The following is a 15,654-nucleotide window of genomic DNA, read 5'->3' on the forward strand; positions in this document are numbered from 1 at the left end:
TAAAATTACAGCATTAAGCTCATCTATTCTTGGCTCACAAATAAACTGTTTTTGAGCATATCATTAAAGTTTCAGAAATCCTCAGCAGGTTATATTACGTGGCTTCGGAAGTGTGCATGCTGCATGCCCCACAGAGACTGATATGGTTTGATTCTAGTTTAAGTACTTTACTATCACGGTGCATCGCCCTGAATTTGGAGGAAGTTCAGAAGACCGTGATATGAGGTAAATGAACATGGGAGTAGCCAATAAATTCATGCTGACAATAGAGAAAGGGGACAATACTGAAAGGATGGGAGCAGCAGCTAGTATAATATTAATATTCAGAGAGCACCTAATGTAATATTAATATTAACTTAAGATAGTGAAATAGTTCCAACACATTATTGCACAAAACATATATATATATATTCTTTAAACTTTACTATACTCAACTCCATTTTTTCATGTGAAAATACTTTTTATTTAATTATGAGTGATATTACTGTTTCCCTGCATTAGTGTTGTCTGTCCATTTCCTTTCCCCACCCAGAAGTGGAGACTTTTATGCATAACTTTGCAATAAGTATAGCAGCTGTGGAAGATTTCCGTCCTTTCCGTGACCTTCTCAGTTGGTCTGCTGTTTTCCAGCAGGTGCTTTTTGTTTTTGAGGCATTCCTGACCACCCCTTGTTTACTTGTTCAGAAAGTGTCCTTTGATGCCTGCAGTGCTGGGCCGGGCATGGACCACGAACTTCACTGCAGGAGGAACCTCCATCCTTTAAATGTGTTTGATGACATAATCTGTGCCGATCTGTCATTCTGACTGAGGGTATGAAGCTCAGTGGTTTGTGCACTGACACACAGACAAGGAAGTGATGGACAGTCTGTTATACCATGTTCCAGAACAAAATTGGAGCACTGGGATTTCTCACTTGAGATATACACATCTTGACAGAATGAAGAACACTTAGCCAGTTAAAGCAATTTTTTTTTCCTAGTCTGCAAAATGGGCCAAATGTCTACACAACTTTTTTGCTTAAGGAGGTATTTTATCAAACTCCACACAGAGTGTGCGTATCGAGCACCAGACAGTATTTCCGGCTATAGGTATTTTGTGGTCAACCAGTTCTCAGCAGAGTTCAGTTCCAGACTTGAATTTCATCCTTATAGATTTACATTTTCATTTCTTTTAGTTTTTTTACAAATAAACTAGCTTTTCACGTTGGATTAATTTTGCTTTATAAATGTCAGAAAATAAATTCCACTTGACTAGCCACAGCTGCAGCTACAGCAAAATACAAATTATCACCCACTTCATGTGTAATAAGCAGGTTCTTTTTTTTTCTTAAAGTATTCAATTACTGTGGTTTTAAGATGGCTTTTAGGATTGCTGCACTTCAACAAGTGTTTCCAATCTCCCTCGCCAAGTCCAATATAACTTTTAAAAATCTTCCCCTTTTCACATTTTTCCAACAACTACGTCTGAAAAGAATGATTTGATCTCAGCCTGGATGGCAGGAGGGAAGCTACAAATGGCCCTCCGTGCCCCAGGGTTGGGAAGGAAAGATCAAGCAGGCTTCCCAGACCATTATCCAGTGATCGCTGCTGAGCTTGAGCTTACGGAGAGGACAGGACAGGATCAGGCTCAGCGACGATGCCCCCCACGATCAAGTAACTGGCTGACACTCACCGCAAAGGCTCGTACACGAAGAAGGGACACCTGGGCCAGATACCTGGCGGGACAACCAGAACCTGCGGAACTGTACAGCAGGGAGGAGTAAACAGCTTCAGGTGATGTTGAAGGGAGGACTGAAAAAGTATGGGGGGAAAAAAAATGATTGGGTTTTTAAAATGTTACACCAGACCTGGGCAATGGTGTTTTGTAATTGCCCACAGAGTAAGTTTCTGGCCTCGGTCAGGCCTGCACTCAGGGAGATGAGAAAAACTGAAGGACGTGTTACCGTGGGGCCCATTGAGCCAGTTGTGTGCACCTCCTAGTAGGCAGCATTAGCAATAACCTGGGGACCAGATTTCTAAGTCACTCTCTTGGGTAGAATATGAGGGTTTAAGGAAAAATAATAAATAAAAACATTACTAAGGGGATTTTAAAAATGTATACATTTAAGTTAGGCATCTGGGACACATAGAATTAAATAGAATTTACAGCACAGAATGAGGCCATTCAGCCCAACTGGTCTGTGCTGGTGTTTTTGCTCCTCCCGCCCTATTTCATCTATCTGCGTATCCTTCTATTCCTTTCTCCCTCATGTACTTATCTAGCTTCCCCTTATAGGCATTCATGCTCAACTACTCCATGTGGTAGCAAGTTCCACATTCTAGCCACTCTCTGGGTAAAGAAGTTCCTCCTGAATTCTTTATTGGGTTTATTAGTGACTATCTGATATTTATGACCCCCTAAAATGCTCAACTGGGAAGCATGGTCTTGTTTTCTCAGTTCTAAATACAGTAAAGTGGTGCTGGCAGTCAAGAATGTGGCAAAGGTTACCACATGTGTCCCTTTACAAGACTGAAGTCTCATTAATCCTTACACAGATGTGAACCGAAACGCTGTGTGATAATATTTTTTAAATGTTTCTGTGTGATCACAAAAATGTATGAGATTGCATCAGGTGCATCACTGAGCTAAGTGTTCTCTTCTTTTTCGTAAACAAGAGTGCTCAACTGAGATCTGTGGGATACAGAATTCATTATGCTAGTGAAGGTTTCACGACTTGTGTGGTTTTCTCACCGAGGGTAAAGTTACACTACAAATTCTGTTGTAATTAATAGCAAGCATTGAATGGATCTGCCCAAATATGGACAAATGAATTCAAATGAAGAAAATGTTGTATTTCCCCTCATTAATGCCATAGCAATTCTGGACATTAAGAAGACCGGTGTATTCCTGTAATCCAGTACTGCTATGGTGGGTGGAGGGGAATCGATCGCATTCTCTCTGCCCATTAAGTCTGAATTAAAAAAGAAACCTTTCTCTTCAACTGCTCTGGATGAAGCCAACCATGCTCCGCTGCTGCAGACATCCATGGCAGTGTCCCCCCCGGCACCTGAAGATGGTAGGAATCTCACCAAATAAGGCTGACCCAGGGAAATCGGTCAAGGTCCACGAGAGAGCGTGGGGCAGGCAGAGGTCCCACTCTGCTGAAGTTGTGGCAGGATTCTGCCCAAGAGGATAATCCCACCTGTGTAGTGTCAATGCATTTAAGGGGAAGCTAGACAAACACATGAGGGAGAAAGGAATAGAAGATTATGCTGATAGGGTTAGATGAAGAGGGGTGGGCCGAATGGCCTGTTTCTATGCTCTAAATTCTAAGTAAATGCACAGTACTGTAGACGTCTAATGGATTTATTTTCTAGTGGCAGTATAATACATAACTCACCAAATATGGATCCAGTGTTTCCCTCTCGATTGCTTGCTCCTGTTTTCAGCCATTTACGGTGTTGTGTGAAGCATGAAGTGCTTCATTTTGCAGAGATATCTTAAGATATTTGAGTACTTACATTGGTGAAAGTTAACTTCTATTTCTATTTATAAGTGTTAGTTGCAGCCAAGTATGAAAGGAGCAGAGTATTACATGGAGAAGCTCACCAGAATCTCAAGACGCATGGGAATGCTATGGGTTAAAATGCCTGTGAGCAAAGTACAACCTAATGCCTTCTCTCAGATTGCGACGCTGTTCTCTGTGCTCCAGTCTCATGACCGCACTTAACCACTCTATTCGTCTATTCTTTAGCTGTTAGGCTTCACTGTTATTTCTGGAACGTGTTTCGTTGCTGCTGCAAGTTGTTTCTACAGAAGCTGCAGTTCATCCTTTGGGCGGTGAGGCGTCATTTGGAAAAGAACGGAAACTCACCCACACACCCTTGCTCGTCCAGTAGATCCTGAAAGCCCTGGTCACAGAGGCAGCGGAAGGACCCAGCTGTGTTTTCACAGAAGCCATGACTGCCGCACACTGTGTCGTTTGTGCATTCATCAACATCTGCAAATAAGATGTTACAATAGTCAGACTAGTCCCGTTAAAAAAAAAACGGTTATAAATCTTACAGTGAAAGATAGAATTTTCTCAGGGTAAACTGGGCCTAAGGAGCTGAATGCTGCAATCGGTTGGTAGGATTCACTGTCATGCGGAGGGTTCAAAATCCAAACCAGAACTGGAATTAAATTGAGAAGTTTAAAGGAGCTGTAAATATTTATATATAGTGGAGTAGTGTGCTTAATAACCACCAAGGCTGCTTCTTTTGAATGTGGTAGTCTGAGGGAGCTGTGGACCCACAGACAGAGGAAATAGAACTGGCATGGCAACGGATATTTGATTAATAATTGAACTCTAATGAAATTTAATTATATATTTCCTTTTATTAAAAAGTGCCTGCAGGAGGGATGAGGGTATATGAAATAAATAAACACTGCAGCTCCTTTAATATGCAACAGTAATATACATACAATAACATTTTCAAGGAGCCTCACAGAAATATTTTGTCAAGAGGAAGTTAGGCACAAGTAAGCTCCTTTTACAGTAAATTTGGGATTTTCATTTCTGAGGTGCTACATACCAGTTAAGAGTAAGTTTATATACAGTACACACACGTGTTCTACAGTGACCTTGCATCTTACTCCACGCTATTATTAAACACCATTCAATGCTATACTGCAATGTTCATGAGCAAGGAGAGCACATTGCATTTTCCTGTGTCAGTAGCAAACACCTGCAATCCACATGATTGAGGCTTCTAATGGGGCTGCGATTTGCAGGTTGCTCCATTTAAAAGCAAGTGATTTAAATTGTGCCATTTGCCATCATTCCCACTGCAGGGGTTGCTCTTGACAAAATGCCTGGCAACATCTTTACTGCAACAAAGCAGTCACGGTGGATAGTTAATAACCAAACAATGGCAATACACAATGAATGCATGAAGAAAATTTAATATAGATGTGAGCTCCGTCAGTACGAACTTAGATAACTGTACTTGCTCTTAAGAACCAGTTACTGATCTGTCAATAGTGCTTGCCATTTGCTCGAGGAATTATTTTTATTCGTCCATGGGATGTGGGCGTCGCTGGCGAGGCCAGCATTTATTGCCCATCCCTAATTGCCCTTGAGAAGGTGGTGATGAGCTGCCTTCTTGAACCGCTGCAGTCCATGTGATGAAGGTTCTCCCACAGTGCTGTTAAGTGGGGAGTTCCAGGATTTTGACCCAGCGACGATGAAGGAACGGCGATATATTTCCAAGTCGGGATGGTGTGTGACTCGGAGGGGAACGTGCAGGTGGTGTTGTTCCCATGTGCCTGCTGCCCTTGTCCTTCTAGGTGGTAGAGGTCGCAGGTTTGGGAGGTGCTGTCGAAGAAGCCTTGGAGAGTTGCTGCAGTGCATCCTGTGGATTGTACACGCTGCAGCCACTGTGTGCCGGTGGTAAAGGGTTTAAATGTTTAGGATGGTGGATGGGGTACCAATCAAATGGGTTGCTTTGTCCTGGATGGTATCAAGCTTCCTGAGTGTTGTTGGAGCTGCACTCATCCAGGCAAGTGGAGAGTATTCCATCACACTCCTGACTTGTGCCTTGTAGATGGTGGAAAGGCTTTGGGGAGTCAGGAGGTGAGTCACGCACTGCAGAATACCCAGCCTCTGACCTGCTCTTGTAGCCACAGTATTTATGTGGCTAGTCCAGTTAGGTTTCTGGTCAATGGTGACCCCCAGGATGTTGATGGTGGGGGATTCGGCGATGGTAATGCCGTTGACTGTCAAGGGGAGGTGGTTAGACTCTCTCTTGTTGGAGATAGTCATTGCCTGGCATTTGTCTGGCACAAATGTTACTTGCCACTTATCAGCCCAAGCCTGGATGTTGTCCAGGTCTTGCTGCATGCGGGCACGGACTGAGAGGTTGCGAATGGAACTGAACACTGTGCAATCAGCAAACATCCCCATTTCTGACCTTATGATGGAGGGAAGGTCATTGATGAAGCAGCTGAAGATGGTTGGGCCTAGGACACTACCCTGAGGAACTCCTGCAGCAATGTCCTGGGGCTGAGATGATAGGCCTCCAACAACTACTACCATCTTCCTTTGTGCTACATATGACTCTAGCCACTGGAGAGCTTTCCCCCTGATTCCCACTGACTTCAATTTTACGAGGGCTTCTTGGTGCCACATTCGGTCAAATGCTGCCTTGATGTCAAGGGCAGTCACTCTCACCTCACCTCTGGAATTCAGCTCTTTTGTCCATGTTTGGACCAAGGCTGTAATGAGGTCTGGAGCCGAGTGGTCCTGGCGGAACCCAAACTGAGCATCGGTGAGCAGGTTATTGGTGAGTAAGTGCCGCTTGATAGCACTGTCAATACCACCTTCCATTATTTTGCTGATAATTGAGAGTAGACTGATGGATCGGTATCGGTAATTGGCCGGATTAGATTTGTCCTGCTTTTTATAGTTCAGACATACCTGGGCAATTTTCCACATTGTCGGGTAGATGCCAGTGTTGTAGCTGTACTGGAACAGCTTGGCTAGAGGCACGGCTAGTTCTGGAGCACAAGTCTTCAGCACTACAGCTGGGATGTTGTCGGGGCCCATAGCCTTTGCTGTATCCAGTGCACTCAGCCGTTTCTTGATATCACGTGGAGTGAATCAAATTGGCTGAAGACTGGCTTCTGTGATGGTGGGGATATAGGGAGGAGGCTGAGATGGATCATGCACTCGGCACTTCTGGCTGAAGATGGTTGCAAACGCTTCAGCCTTGTCTTTTGCACTCACGTGCTGGACTCCGCCATCATTGAGGATGGGGACGTTCACGGAGCCTCCTCCTCCCGTTGGTTTAATTGTCCACCACCATTCACAACTGGATGTGGCAGGACTGCAGAGCTTTGAGCAGATCCGTTGGTTGTGGGATTGCATAGCTCCCCCTATAGCATGTTGCTTCCACTGTTTAGCATGCATGTAGTCCTGTGTTGTAGCTTCATCAGGTTGGCACCTCATTTTTAGGTACGCCTGGTGCTGCTCCTGGCATGCTCTTCTACACTCCTCATTGAACCAGGGTTGATCCGCTGGCTTGTTGGTAATGGTAGAGTGAGGAATATGCCGGGCCATGAGGTTACAGATTGTGCTGGAATACAATTCTGCTGCTGCTGATGGCCCACAGCGCCTCATGGATGCCCAGTTTTGAGCTAGATCTGTTCTGAATCTATCCCATTTAGCACAGTGGTAGTGCCACACAACACGTTGGATGTCCTCAGTGTGAAGACGGGACTTCGTCTCCACAAAGGACTGTGCGGTGGTCACTCCTACCAATACTGTCATGGACAGATGCATCTGCAACAGGTAGATTGGTGAGGACGAGGTCAAGTAGGTTTTTCCCTCGTGTTGGTTCGCTCACCACCTGCCGCAGGCCCAGTCTGGCAACTATGTCCTTCAGGACTCGGCGAGCTCAATGATGACCAGCGTATGTTACCTACATCAATAAAAGTCAAACCTAAATTAAGTCCAAAAATCTCCAATTCAAGGTTGCATCACAATGGTACTGATCCACAATCATGTTCTAATTTACTGCCAGTACTCCGTTTTGGTTATAGTTGTTCTTGTGGGCATTGTGTACCCGAACTTACTCAATATGACGTGTCCTGCAATCAAACAATTTACTAATAATTCTACAGGCAAGGCTAGTTATGAAAGAGCAAGGTTACACAGCACGTTAAGGTTCAAACCTAGTGCCCTACATTTGTGATTTCCCACACTGTAAGCCATTGGTCTCAACTGTGCAACTACAGGGAGGCACAAAGGTCAAGCCAGGCTTCTCGATGAAAGAAGAATAAAAGAATGAACAATCTTAAACATAAAACACATAAATAGCACAAGAAGATCTGGTTTATTTCAGGAGTGAAACGGTGTCACTTTGTAATGGCACTTTAAGTCCAACTGATATGAATTATTGCTTTAAGCGATGCATTCACACATCATCTTTAGTTTCGCTGTGAAATGGTTCCAGCTTCTCAGTGAAACTAAAAATGGTATGGAAACAGGGTCAAAGACGGATCAAATCGATCTCCAGATTGGACTGTGCAACCCAAAACATCTGCTGGCTTCTGACCCCAACCTGCAGGTCTCAAGGAAGCTGAGACTTGTAACTCGCTATGTGAGAAGTCACAAGTGTGAGCTAAATGAGACAGCGGGTGGGAACCCCAGGGTTGTGTAACCTTGCAGCATGAACGCTGTATTCTGCAGCGCGAGTCCCAAAAGCACAAAGTTGAGCAACAGCAAGAAAAAAACAAATTAATAATCTTTAGGTGTTGGTTGAGATATAAATATTGGCCAGGATTCTGGGAGAACTCCCCTGCTCTCACTCCAGAGACTTGAGCGCATATTCTAGGCTGGCACTTCTGTGCAGTACTGAGGGGGTTCTCACTGCACTGTTGGAGGTGCTGTCTTTCGGATGAGACATTAAACCTAGGCCCCATCTGCCCTCTCAGGTGGACGTAAAACATCCCACGGCGCTGTTTGAAGAAGAGCAGGAGAGATCTCCGCAGTGTCCTGGCCGATATTTGTCCCCCAACCAACACCTAAAACAGATTATCTGATCATTTATTTTATTGCTGTTGGTGGGGGCTTGCTGTGCGCAGATTGACTGCCACATTTTCTACATTACAACAGTAACCATACTTCCAAAGTACTTCCTTGGCTGTGAAGCACTTTGGGATGCCCTGAGGTTGTGAAAGGAACTGTATAAATGCAAGTCTTTCTTTCTTTTCCTTCATAGGATGGCCAATATCAGGAGCTGACTGGAATGAGAGATCAAACATGCATTCCACTGCTTTGAAACATAGAAACATAGAAAATAGGAGCAAGAGTAGGCCATTCGGCCCTTCGGGCCTGCTCCGCCATTCAAAATGATCATGGCTGATCGTCTAACTCAGTATCCTGTTCCCGCTTTGATGCTGCAATGTTTAGTCACACCAATGTAAACAATATTAATTTAACTACCAAGAAAATATCTGAATTTCACCAACTCACATACGGACAAAGAGAGATACTTTACCACAATAGGCATTTACTTAACAGTACCGAATAGTCATCCAATTTGATCCAAATTCCAGTTTGGGGTTGCTTTGCTATTTTAAAGATACTTTATAAATCTAGCTGTTTTTTTATACAAGAAAATCATTAAGTTGAGCCTTTTCCTTCCTAATAAACATCATGCACTTACACGATTTATAAACTTAACAGGGATGCAATATAAATTAAACTGGCACTGAGGGTGGCGGCTTAATAACTGTTTTCAGCATTTCTTAAAAAAAACCTCTCCAAATCTTTCAGTGAGTTAAAAGGGAAACAGAGAAGAAAAAAGAAAAAGGAAAGAAATCCCGATGGACAGTTTTTCAAATTCAAATACACCACCTGGGAGCAGCACTGGGGAATTGCATACCTGCCAGTGACCAGGAAAAAGAACACAGTGTACAAACGAATGTATTATGCAATACACTTTAACCTCATCACTGCTTAAAAAACAAAAGCAATTAATCACAAAGGTTAAACTATTCTAAGCTCCAGAACACGAGACGACTTCTGCCTGTTTGGATAGAAAGATCCACAGCGCACGTACAATACTCAAGGTTGAAGTGTTGATCAGAAACTGTAAGCAGCTAGTCGTCTCCACCCTGTTAAGATTATAAATTGGATGAATATCCGTCAAGAAAAACCCCACCCACACCCGCTGGCCATTGCTCCAATGCTAAATGACCCCCAGCATACATAAATATCATGGGGTTGAAATTCCTTGTTACATTTTTAGCAAAAATGGTCAGTGTGACTGTACTCAAGCCAGCTAAAGTGCTCAAAAGGAGCCATTTCACCATGGTTTTGTAAAAAAGGAACCTAACCTTTTTGCTATGGTTTCAGCCAATGATCTCAGCTCCCATGATAGAGGGAACGGTTTGTTGGAACGCTAAAAACGGTACAGACACTTTCTGTATGCGCAGGCCACCGCAGACTTATAAAAGTACAGGCAAATTTGATTCTGGGCCAAACTTCACATCTTTTCTACATTAATCCAAATTGGCCCAATTTGACCACTTCCTAAGGAATTATTAATATATTTCAGATGCAGCTGTAACAAGTCTGCAGTCCTCTCCGGGACCCAATAAAGAAGAAATCAAAATGGCGATTGTGTGACCTGGTTCTCCCAGAGGGAAGGGGGAAGCTATGCTCGCAAGCACTGCATCTCGGGATGTGGCTGCATGCGAGCTCCAGATAAGGGAATCACCCCTATATTCTACTGAACTGCTCTATAATCTTTTTTTTTATTCGTTCATGGGATTTGGGCGTCGCTGGCGAGGCCGGCATTTATTGCCCATCCCTAATTGAGAAGGTGGTCGTGAGCCGCCTTCTTGAACCGCTTCTGTCCGTGTGGTGAAGATTCTCCCATAGTGCTGTTAGGAAGGGAGTTCCAGGATTTTGACCCAGCGACGATGAAGGAACGGTGATATATTTCCAAGTCGGGATGGTGTGTGACTTGGAGGGGAACGTGCAGGTGGTGTTGTTCCCATGTACCTGCTGCCCTTGTCCTTCTAGGTGGTAGAGGTCGCGGGTTTGGGAGGTGCTGTCGAAGAAGCCTTGGCGGGTTGCTGCAGTGCATCCTGTGGATGGTACACACTGCAGCCACTGTGCGCCGGTGGTGAAGGGAGTAAATGTTTAGGGTGGTGGATGGGGTGCCAATCAAGTGGGCTGCTTTGTCCTGGATGGTGTCGAGCTTCTTGAGTGTTGTTGGAGCTGCACTCGTCCAGGCAAGTAGAGAGTATTCCATCACACTCCTGACTTGTGCCTTGTAGATGGTGGAACCTGTTAGTGTACCTGTACGCTAACTGGTGACTTTTGCTGTTGGCTCCTTGTTATTGGGTTGGTCTGCGATTAGAAGTTTTCTATAGAACTCCCCGTTCTGTGACATCATAACGTTTGGCTTCAGTGACATCATGAATGGAGAGTGCTCCGCCCACTGATGATGTCAATGTTTACATCGCTAAATGTTGTTCCCTTAGGTCCATGACTCTGCTGAAGGGATAAGGCAGCCAGATTAGTAGCGCAAATGCCAGGAGCTAGCTTACGGATTGCCTGGGCTCCCAGATTCTGATCTAAAAATCACTAGTATAAAAGCAAGCATTAAGGTGGCATTTTTTACACAGCGCGGGTGAAATCCGTCTTGGGCTGTAGCGCAAGACGGGAGACAGTAAAATCGGCAGCCCTCTTTACACTCCGCCTGATTATCTGTTCCATTAAATTGCAGAATTGGGGCCTCTTCAATAGAATATATTCCCCTTTAACTATTGAAATTTAATGCAGGCTAGATACCTGAACAAATGTTGATCTCACTGTTAGTCACCTAACCCAGTGTAGCAAAAAAAAGATGGAGCTTTCCTTCGCAAGGTAGCTCTTCAAGGACAACAAATGAGCATAAAAGAGCTCGGCGTGGTCCGGTGTTGATAACAGATGGCTTGTTTATGTAGAGGCACAGGGTTGGCAACCAAATCTAGAAGGGTGGACTGAGTGGAATTTCACTGTACTGCTGGCCGGTTCCACTGCTATATTAAAACTTTTTATTAATGTAACGGCAGCTGAAAGAGAGGCAATGTGCATGGGATGGCAGCAGCAGCCACTTGTGGTGGGGAAGAGAGGGCGGAGGGGGGTGGTGTTGCAGGAAGAAGGGAAAGAGGGCGGTGGGGTAGGGTGTTGGAGGAAGAACGATGTGGGCGGTATGGTGTATTTTGTCATGGATCTGCTGCCAGTTTATACCGACTGGTATCTGGATTGGCACTGCCATAAAAACCACGCCTGACGTTTTAAGCCAGTACAGATTTTGAACTCTTAATTAAGCCAATTTAAGCCGCATTTATGCTGGTGTTTGTTTAGGTCAGGTTCCAGGAGACTACTGTCCGTGAGCCAGCTCCCAATATTTACACTGCTAAATGTTGTTCCCTTAGGTCTATGATTCTGCTGAAGGGATAAGGCAGCCAGATTTAGTAGCGCAAGTGCCAGGAGGTAGCTCACGGATCGCCCGGGCTCCCAGATTCTGACCTAAAGATCACCAGTGTAAAAGCAAGCGTTAACATAGCAAATGAAGGTTTTGGAGTTCTGCCAGTTTTGGGATGGATCTTTTCCGTAGTTTTTCACTGTAATCAAGGTAATAGAGCTGAGCTGTAGGGGTGGAGGAGTGGTTCCTCATTGTTGGATGATAGGTATCTCAAGGGTGATACGGGGGAAGCCCAACATTACTGCTAATCTCTACAATAATATTTCTGGACCCAAAGTGGCCCTTGTTTCATTTACCAGCAACTGTCACCCCTCCGCTAAACTAGCATCAAAGCACAAGCTAGCAAGCCTGTACTGCTTTTCTCAGCCTTGGCCAATAGAACCTAATGGATTTAAAACTTATTTTTGTGAATTATATGCTCATCAAGGTGAGGAATATTAATGCTGGGAAATGAAGCATTTTGCATTTCAGGCACCCAAGTGTCAAGTGCTCTGATATCAATAAAGATGGGGGCTAAAAGCTTTCTTGGCTGCACCAAAATAAGAGCCTCAACCCCAACTACACAATTGCAACACCCCTCCCCCTGCACTATTGCGGCATTTTTAATTTCGACACTGACCGTCCCATTCCTTCTCAGAGTGGGCGCACCAATTTTATGCCAATTAGTTCTTGGGGTTGATTTTAAACTACAGCGAGTTTCGGGCAGGCGGGGGCAGGGCTCAGTGGCAAGCTGGTAAGTCACTGGGAGGAAGTCCAGGGCAAGGGAGGCTGCAACTTTCCTTGTGGGGCCTGGAGGAACACTCCTGCTCCCCCTGGCCTCACAAAGGAAAAATTTCGACTTACCTTGGAGGTCCTCAAAAACAACAAGAAGATGATAGATCTGATTGGGAGACCAGTCAACTTGTGGAGAATTATAATCCTTTTTGTTATAAATTGCATACATGGGTGTAATTTTCATACAAATGTTTGAACGTAGGGCCTTATCCTGGCATCTTATTTTAATGTAATGACATTTCATATTTTGGGTGGAGAAGAAATAAAATTAAAACATAGATGTACGGTTAGTACATAAATATTAATTACATGAGGGGGTTACTGGTGATCCTTAATCACTGAAAACTTCAGTCATTATTTGTTTAATTATATCCTGGACTTTAAAAACAGGAAAACATTTTCAACAGTTCTACAATTAACTCCAGCACCCCGAGGGAGGGAAAATCAGCTATCCAGTAATCCTTGCTGAAAGTGCAAGTTTGGCTATCTTGTGAGGACAACTGTGATCTTCTTCATAGCCAAATTGCCTGCCAGCACTCACTGCCAAGGCACACATATGACTAATGATGATCACCTGGGAGAGGTACTGGAGGAAAAGTAGCACCTATGAAATCGTGCCTTTCGCAAGGGTGTCAGCGTCCTCAGGAGGAGGAAGGGAGAAATTAAAATTCATTTGTCTATCAATAGAAATGACATCAGATGGAAAGCAAAACAGAACCGTTCTGCAATTCACTGTCACATGGTCAAGACATAATGGGCAGCATTTTAGCACCCGCCAGCGGGTGCGTTCCTGGCGGGGGGGGCCCCCGAAAATCGGGAAATCCCGTAGCGGGACCGGAGCCCGCCTCGAACCCGCGCACTTCCGGGTTCCCCGCTGACGCGCGCGCGCAGCCCCCGCTGGTGGGAATCCCGCAGGCAATGAAAGCCAGTGGGGTTCCACTTGACGCTATTTATTTTGCTCGTTCAGGTCATTAACTGACCTGATTAAGGGATTATGTGCGGAGGGGTGGGATTTTAGAGCAAACTGGGACTGTTTCCCACACTGGGGGAAACACTCTCAGTTCAAATGGACCTGTTGCAGCTGTCAGCCTGTGGCAGCTGCAAAGGTCCATTTGACAGGTGGGGGGGGGGAGACCCTCACTCATTGCAGGAGGTCACTCTGTCACTTGGGACAAAGTTTGGCCTCCACCACCTTCCTCCTGACAATCAAAGTCACCAACTTGCACACTTACCCCGGGGTCCAGAGACATGTACCTACCTTGCGGACCCCCTCAGATGTACATCTTCCAGATGGGGGCCGCCGTAGCTGCAGTCATGACCTCCTCAGAGGGCAAACAGCATCACCAGCCTCACCAGCCTCGCCATCCACGCCGTCCACCTCTGACACATGGAGCTCCACAACAGAGTGCTGTGACACATCCACCTGTACAGCAGGAGGGAGGGCAACCGCAGAGAGAGAGATGCGTCGCAGAGGGCACTACCCTCGCCACAGGGTCCACAGACCGAAGCTCAGCTTCCTGGACCTCTCTGAGCAGCAGTGCACACGGAGGCTCAGAGTCACTCAACATGTAGTCGTGGACATCTGCAGCCTCCTTCATGCCGAGCTGCTCCTGGCTGGCCCGATCACCATCTTCTTACCTGTCGCTGTCAAAGTCACCACTGCCCTCAACAACTTCTCCTCCGCATCCTTCCAGGGTGCAACCGGGGACATCGCCGACGTCTCTCAGTCGTCTGCGCAAAAGAGCCCTGCAAATACACCTACACCCACTCTGCAGTGACACAATGGGTGGCATCAGTTGTGGGTCTTCATAGTGATCCTCAGGAGAGGGCATTATTGCACAAACCGGACAAGATTCGCGAAGACATGGCAGTAGTGGTGCCAATATAATATGTAATGTGAGTTGGTCAGAAATCAAATATAAGTAACAACCATGACAAACCCTCAAACACCCTTGTGCATCCCCTTCATGCTCACGACACGTTTGCCTTACGCTGCCTACTGCACATATGTGATGCATGCCCTGTGGCTGCAGCACAGGTAGTGGCAGGTTGAGTGAGGCTGACTGTGAAAGAGATGCATGAGAGGGTGAGTATGAGATAGAGCCATGAGATTGTATGAGGATTGGGTTGCGTGGTAGTGGCGGGATGAGTACTCGCGAGGTGAGTAGGTGCAGGTAAGATGAGGATGAGGTTTGAGTGGGTATGAGGGGTGATGTGACAGAGTAGTGTTGGCTGTGCAGAAGGAGATGTGGGGTGGGGGCGGTGATGTGGCAGACGGAGTGTAGGGGAAAGAGTAAGTGTACTCACTTTGGCTGACCTACTGAGGTCATTGGAGCGCCTCCTGCACTGTATGCAGGTGGGCGATATGTTGGTGGTGCTGGTGACCCCCTCTGCCACCTCGAGCCAGGCCTTCCTGGTGGCAGAGGCAGGCCGCTTCCTCCCGCCTGCCGGGGGGAAGATCTCTGTCCTCCCCCTCCTCCTCACCCCATGTTTTGATACCTGGAGTGAGGCATCATTAGACTGGGAGCAGCCTTCCCCCTGGGCTGCTCCATGCTGTTTCTGTTTCTGTTTGTTGCAGCATCTGTTGGTGGAGGACTGCCCCTTTAAATAGAGCTCCTCCAGCTGACAGATCTTACTGCGCATGCGCAGCCCGCCCGACGCGCAGATCAGCAGTGGGGAACCCGGAGGAGCAGGTAAGTGGATCCAATTGGGCTACGGTCGCGTGGGGAGCTGACTCATTTCGCCGGGCGCGTTACCCACGCGCCCGATAGCCCCCCGCCGAGAACCCGCAGCCCTGGTAACATCGGGCCCAATGAAACCGTAGCCCCGATTTTAACCTAACCCGCCCAGCGGCAAGGGGGCAGGTTCGGGTTGG

The 15,654-nt window shown here is 46.0% G+C and overlaps 1 protein-coding gene across 6 annotated transcripts in view; it reads right to left on the reverse strand.

Annotated features, from left to right (window-relative positions):
• The window catches only part of ltbp1 (latent transforming growth factor beta binding protein 1), a 304,945-nt gene that overhangs the window by 61,146 nt on the left and 228,145 nt on the right, over window positions 1-15,654 (reverse strand). For 5 of the 6 annotated variants that reach the window (XM_067988679.1, XM_067988681.1, XM_067988680.1 and 2 more), the window contains one exon: window positions 3,854-3,979. The exons of the other annotated variant lie outside the window; for it this stretch is intronic. In XM_067988679.1, the coding sequence (XP_067844780.1) occupies window positions 3,854-3,979 (126 nt within the window). The remainder of the gene's footprint in view (window positions 1-3,853; window positions 3,980-15,654) is intronic. 6 annotated transcript variants of the gene reach the window in all.

This window comes from Heptranchias perlo, chromosome 8, assembly GCF_035084215.1.
Source record: "Heptranchias perlo isolate sHepPer1 chromosome 8, sHepPer1.hap1, whole genome shotgun sequence".
NCBI lineage: Eukaryota > Metazoa > Chordata > Chondrichthyes > Hexanchiformes > Hexanchidae > Heptranchias > Heptranchias perlo.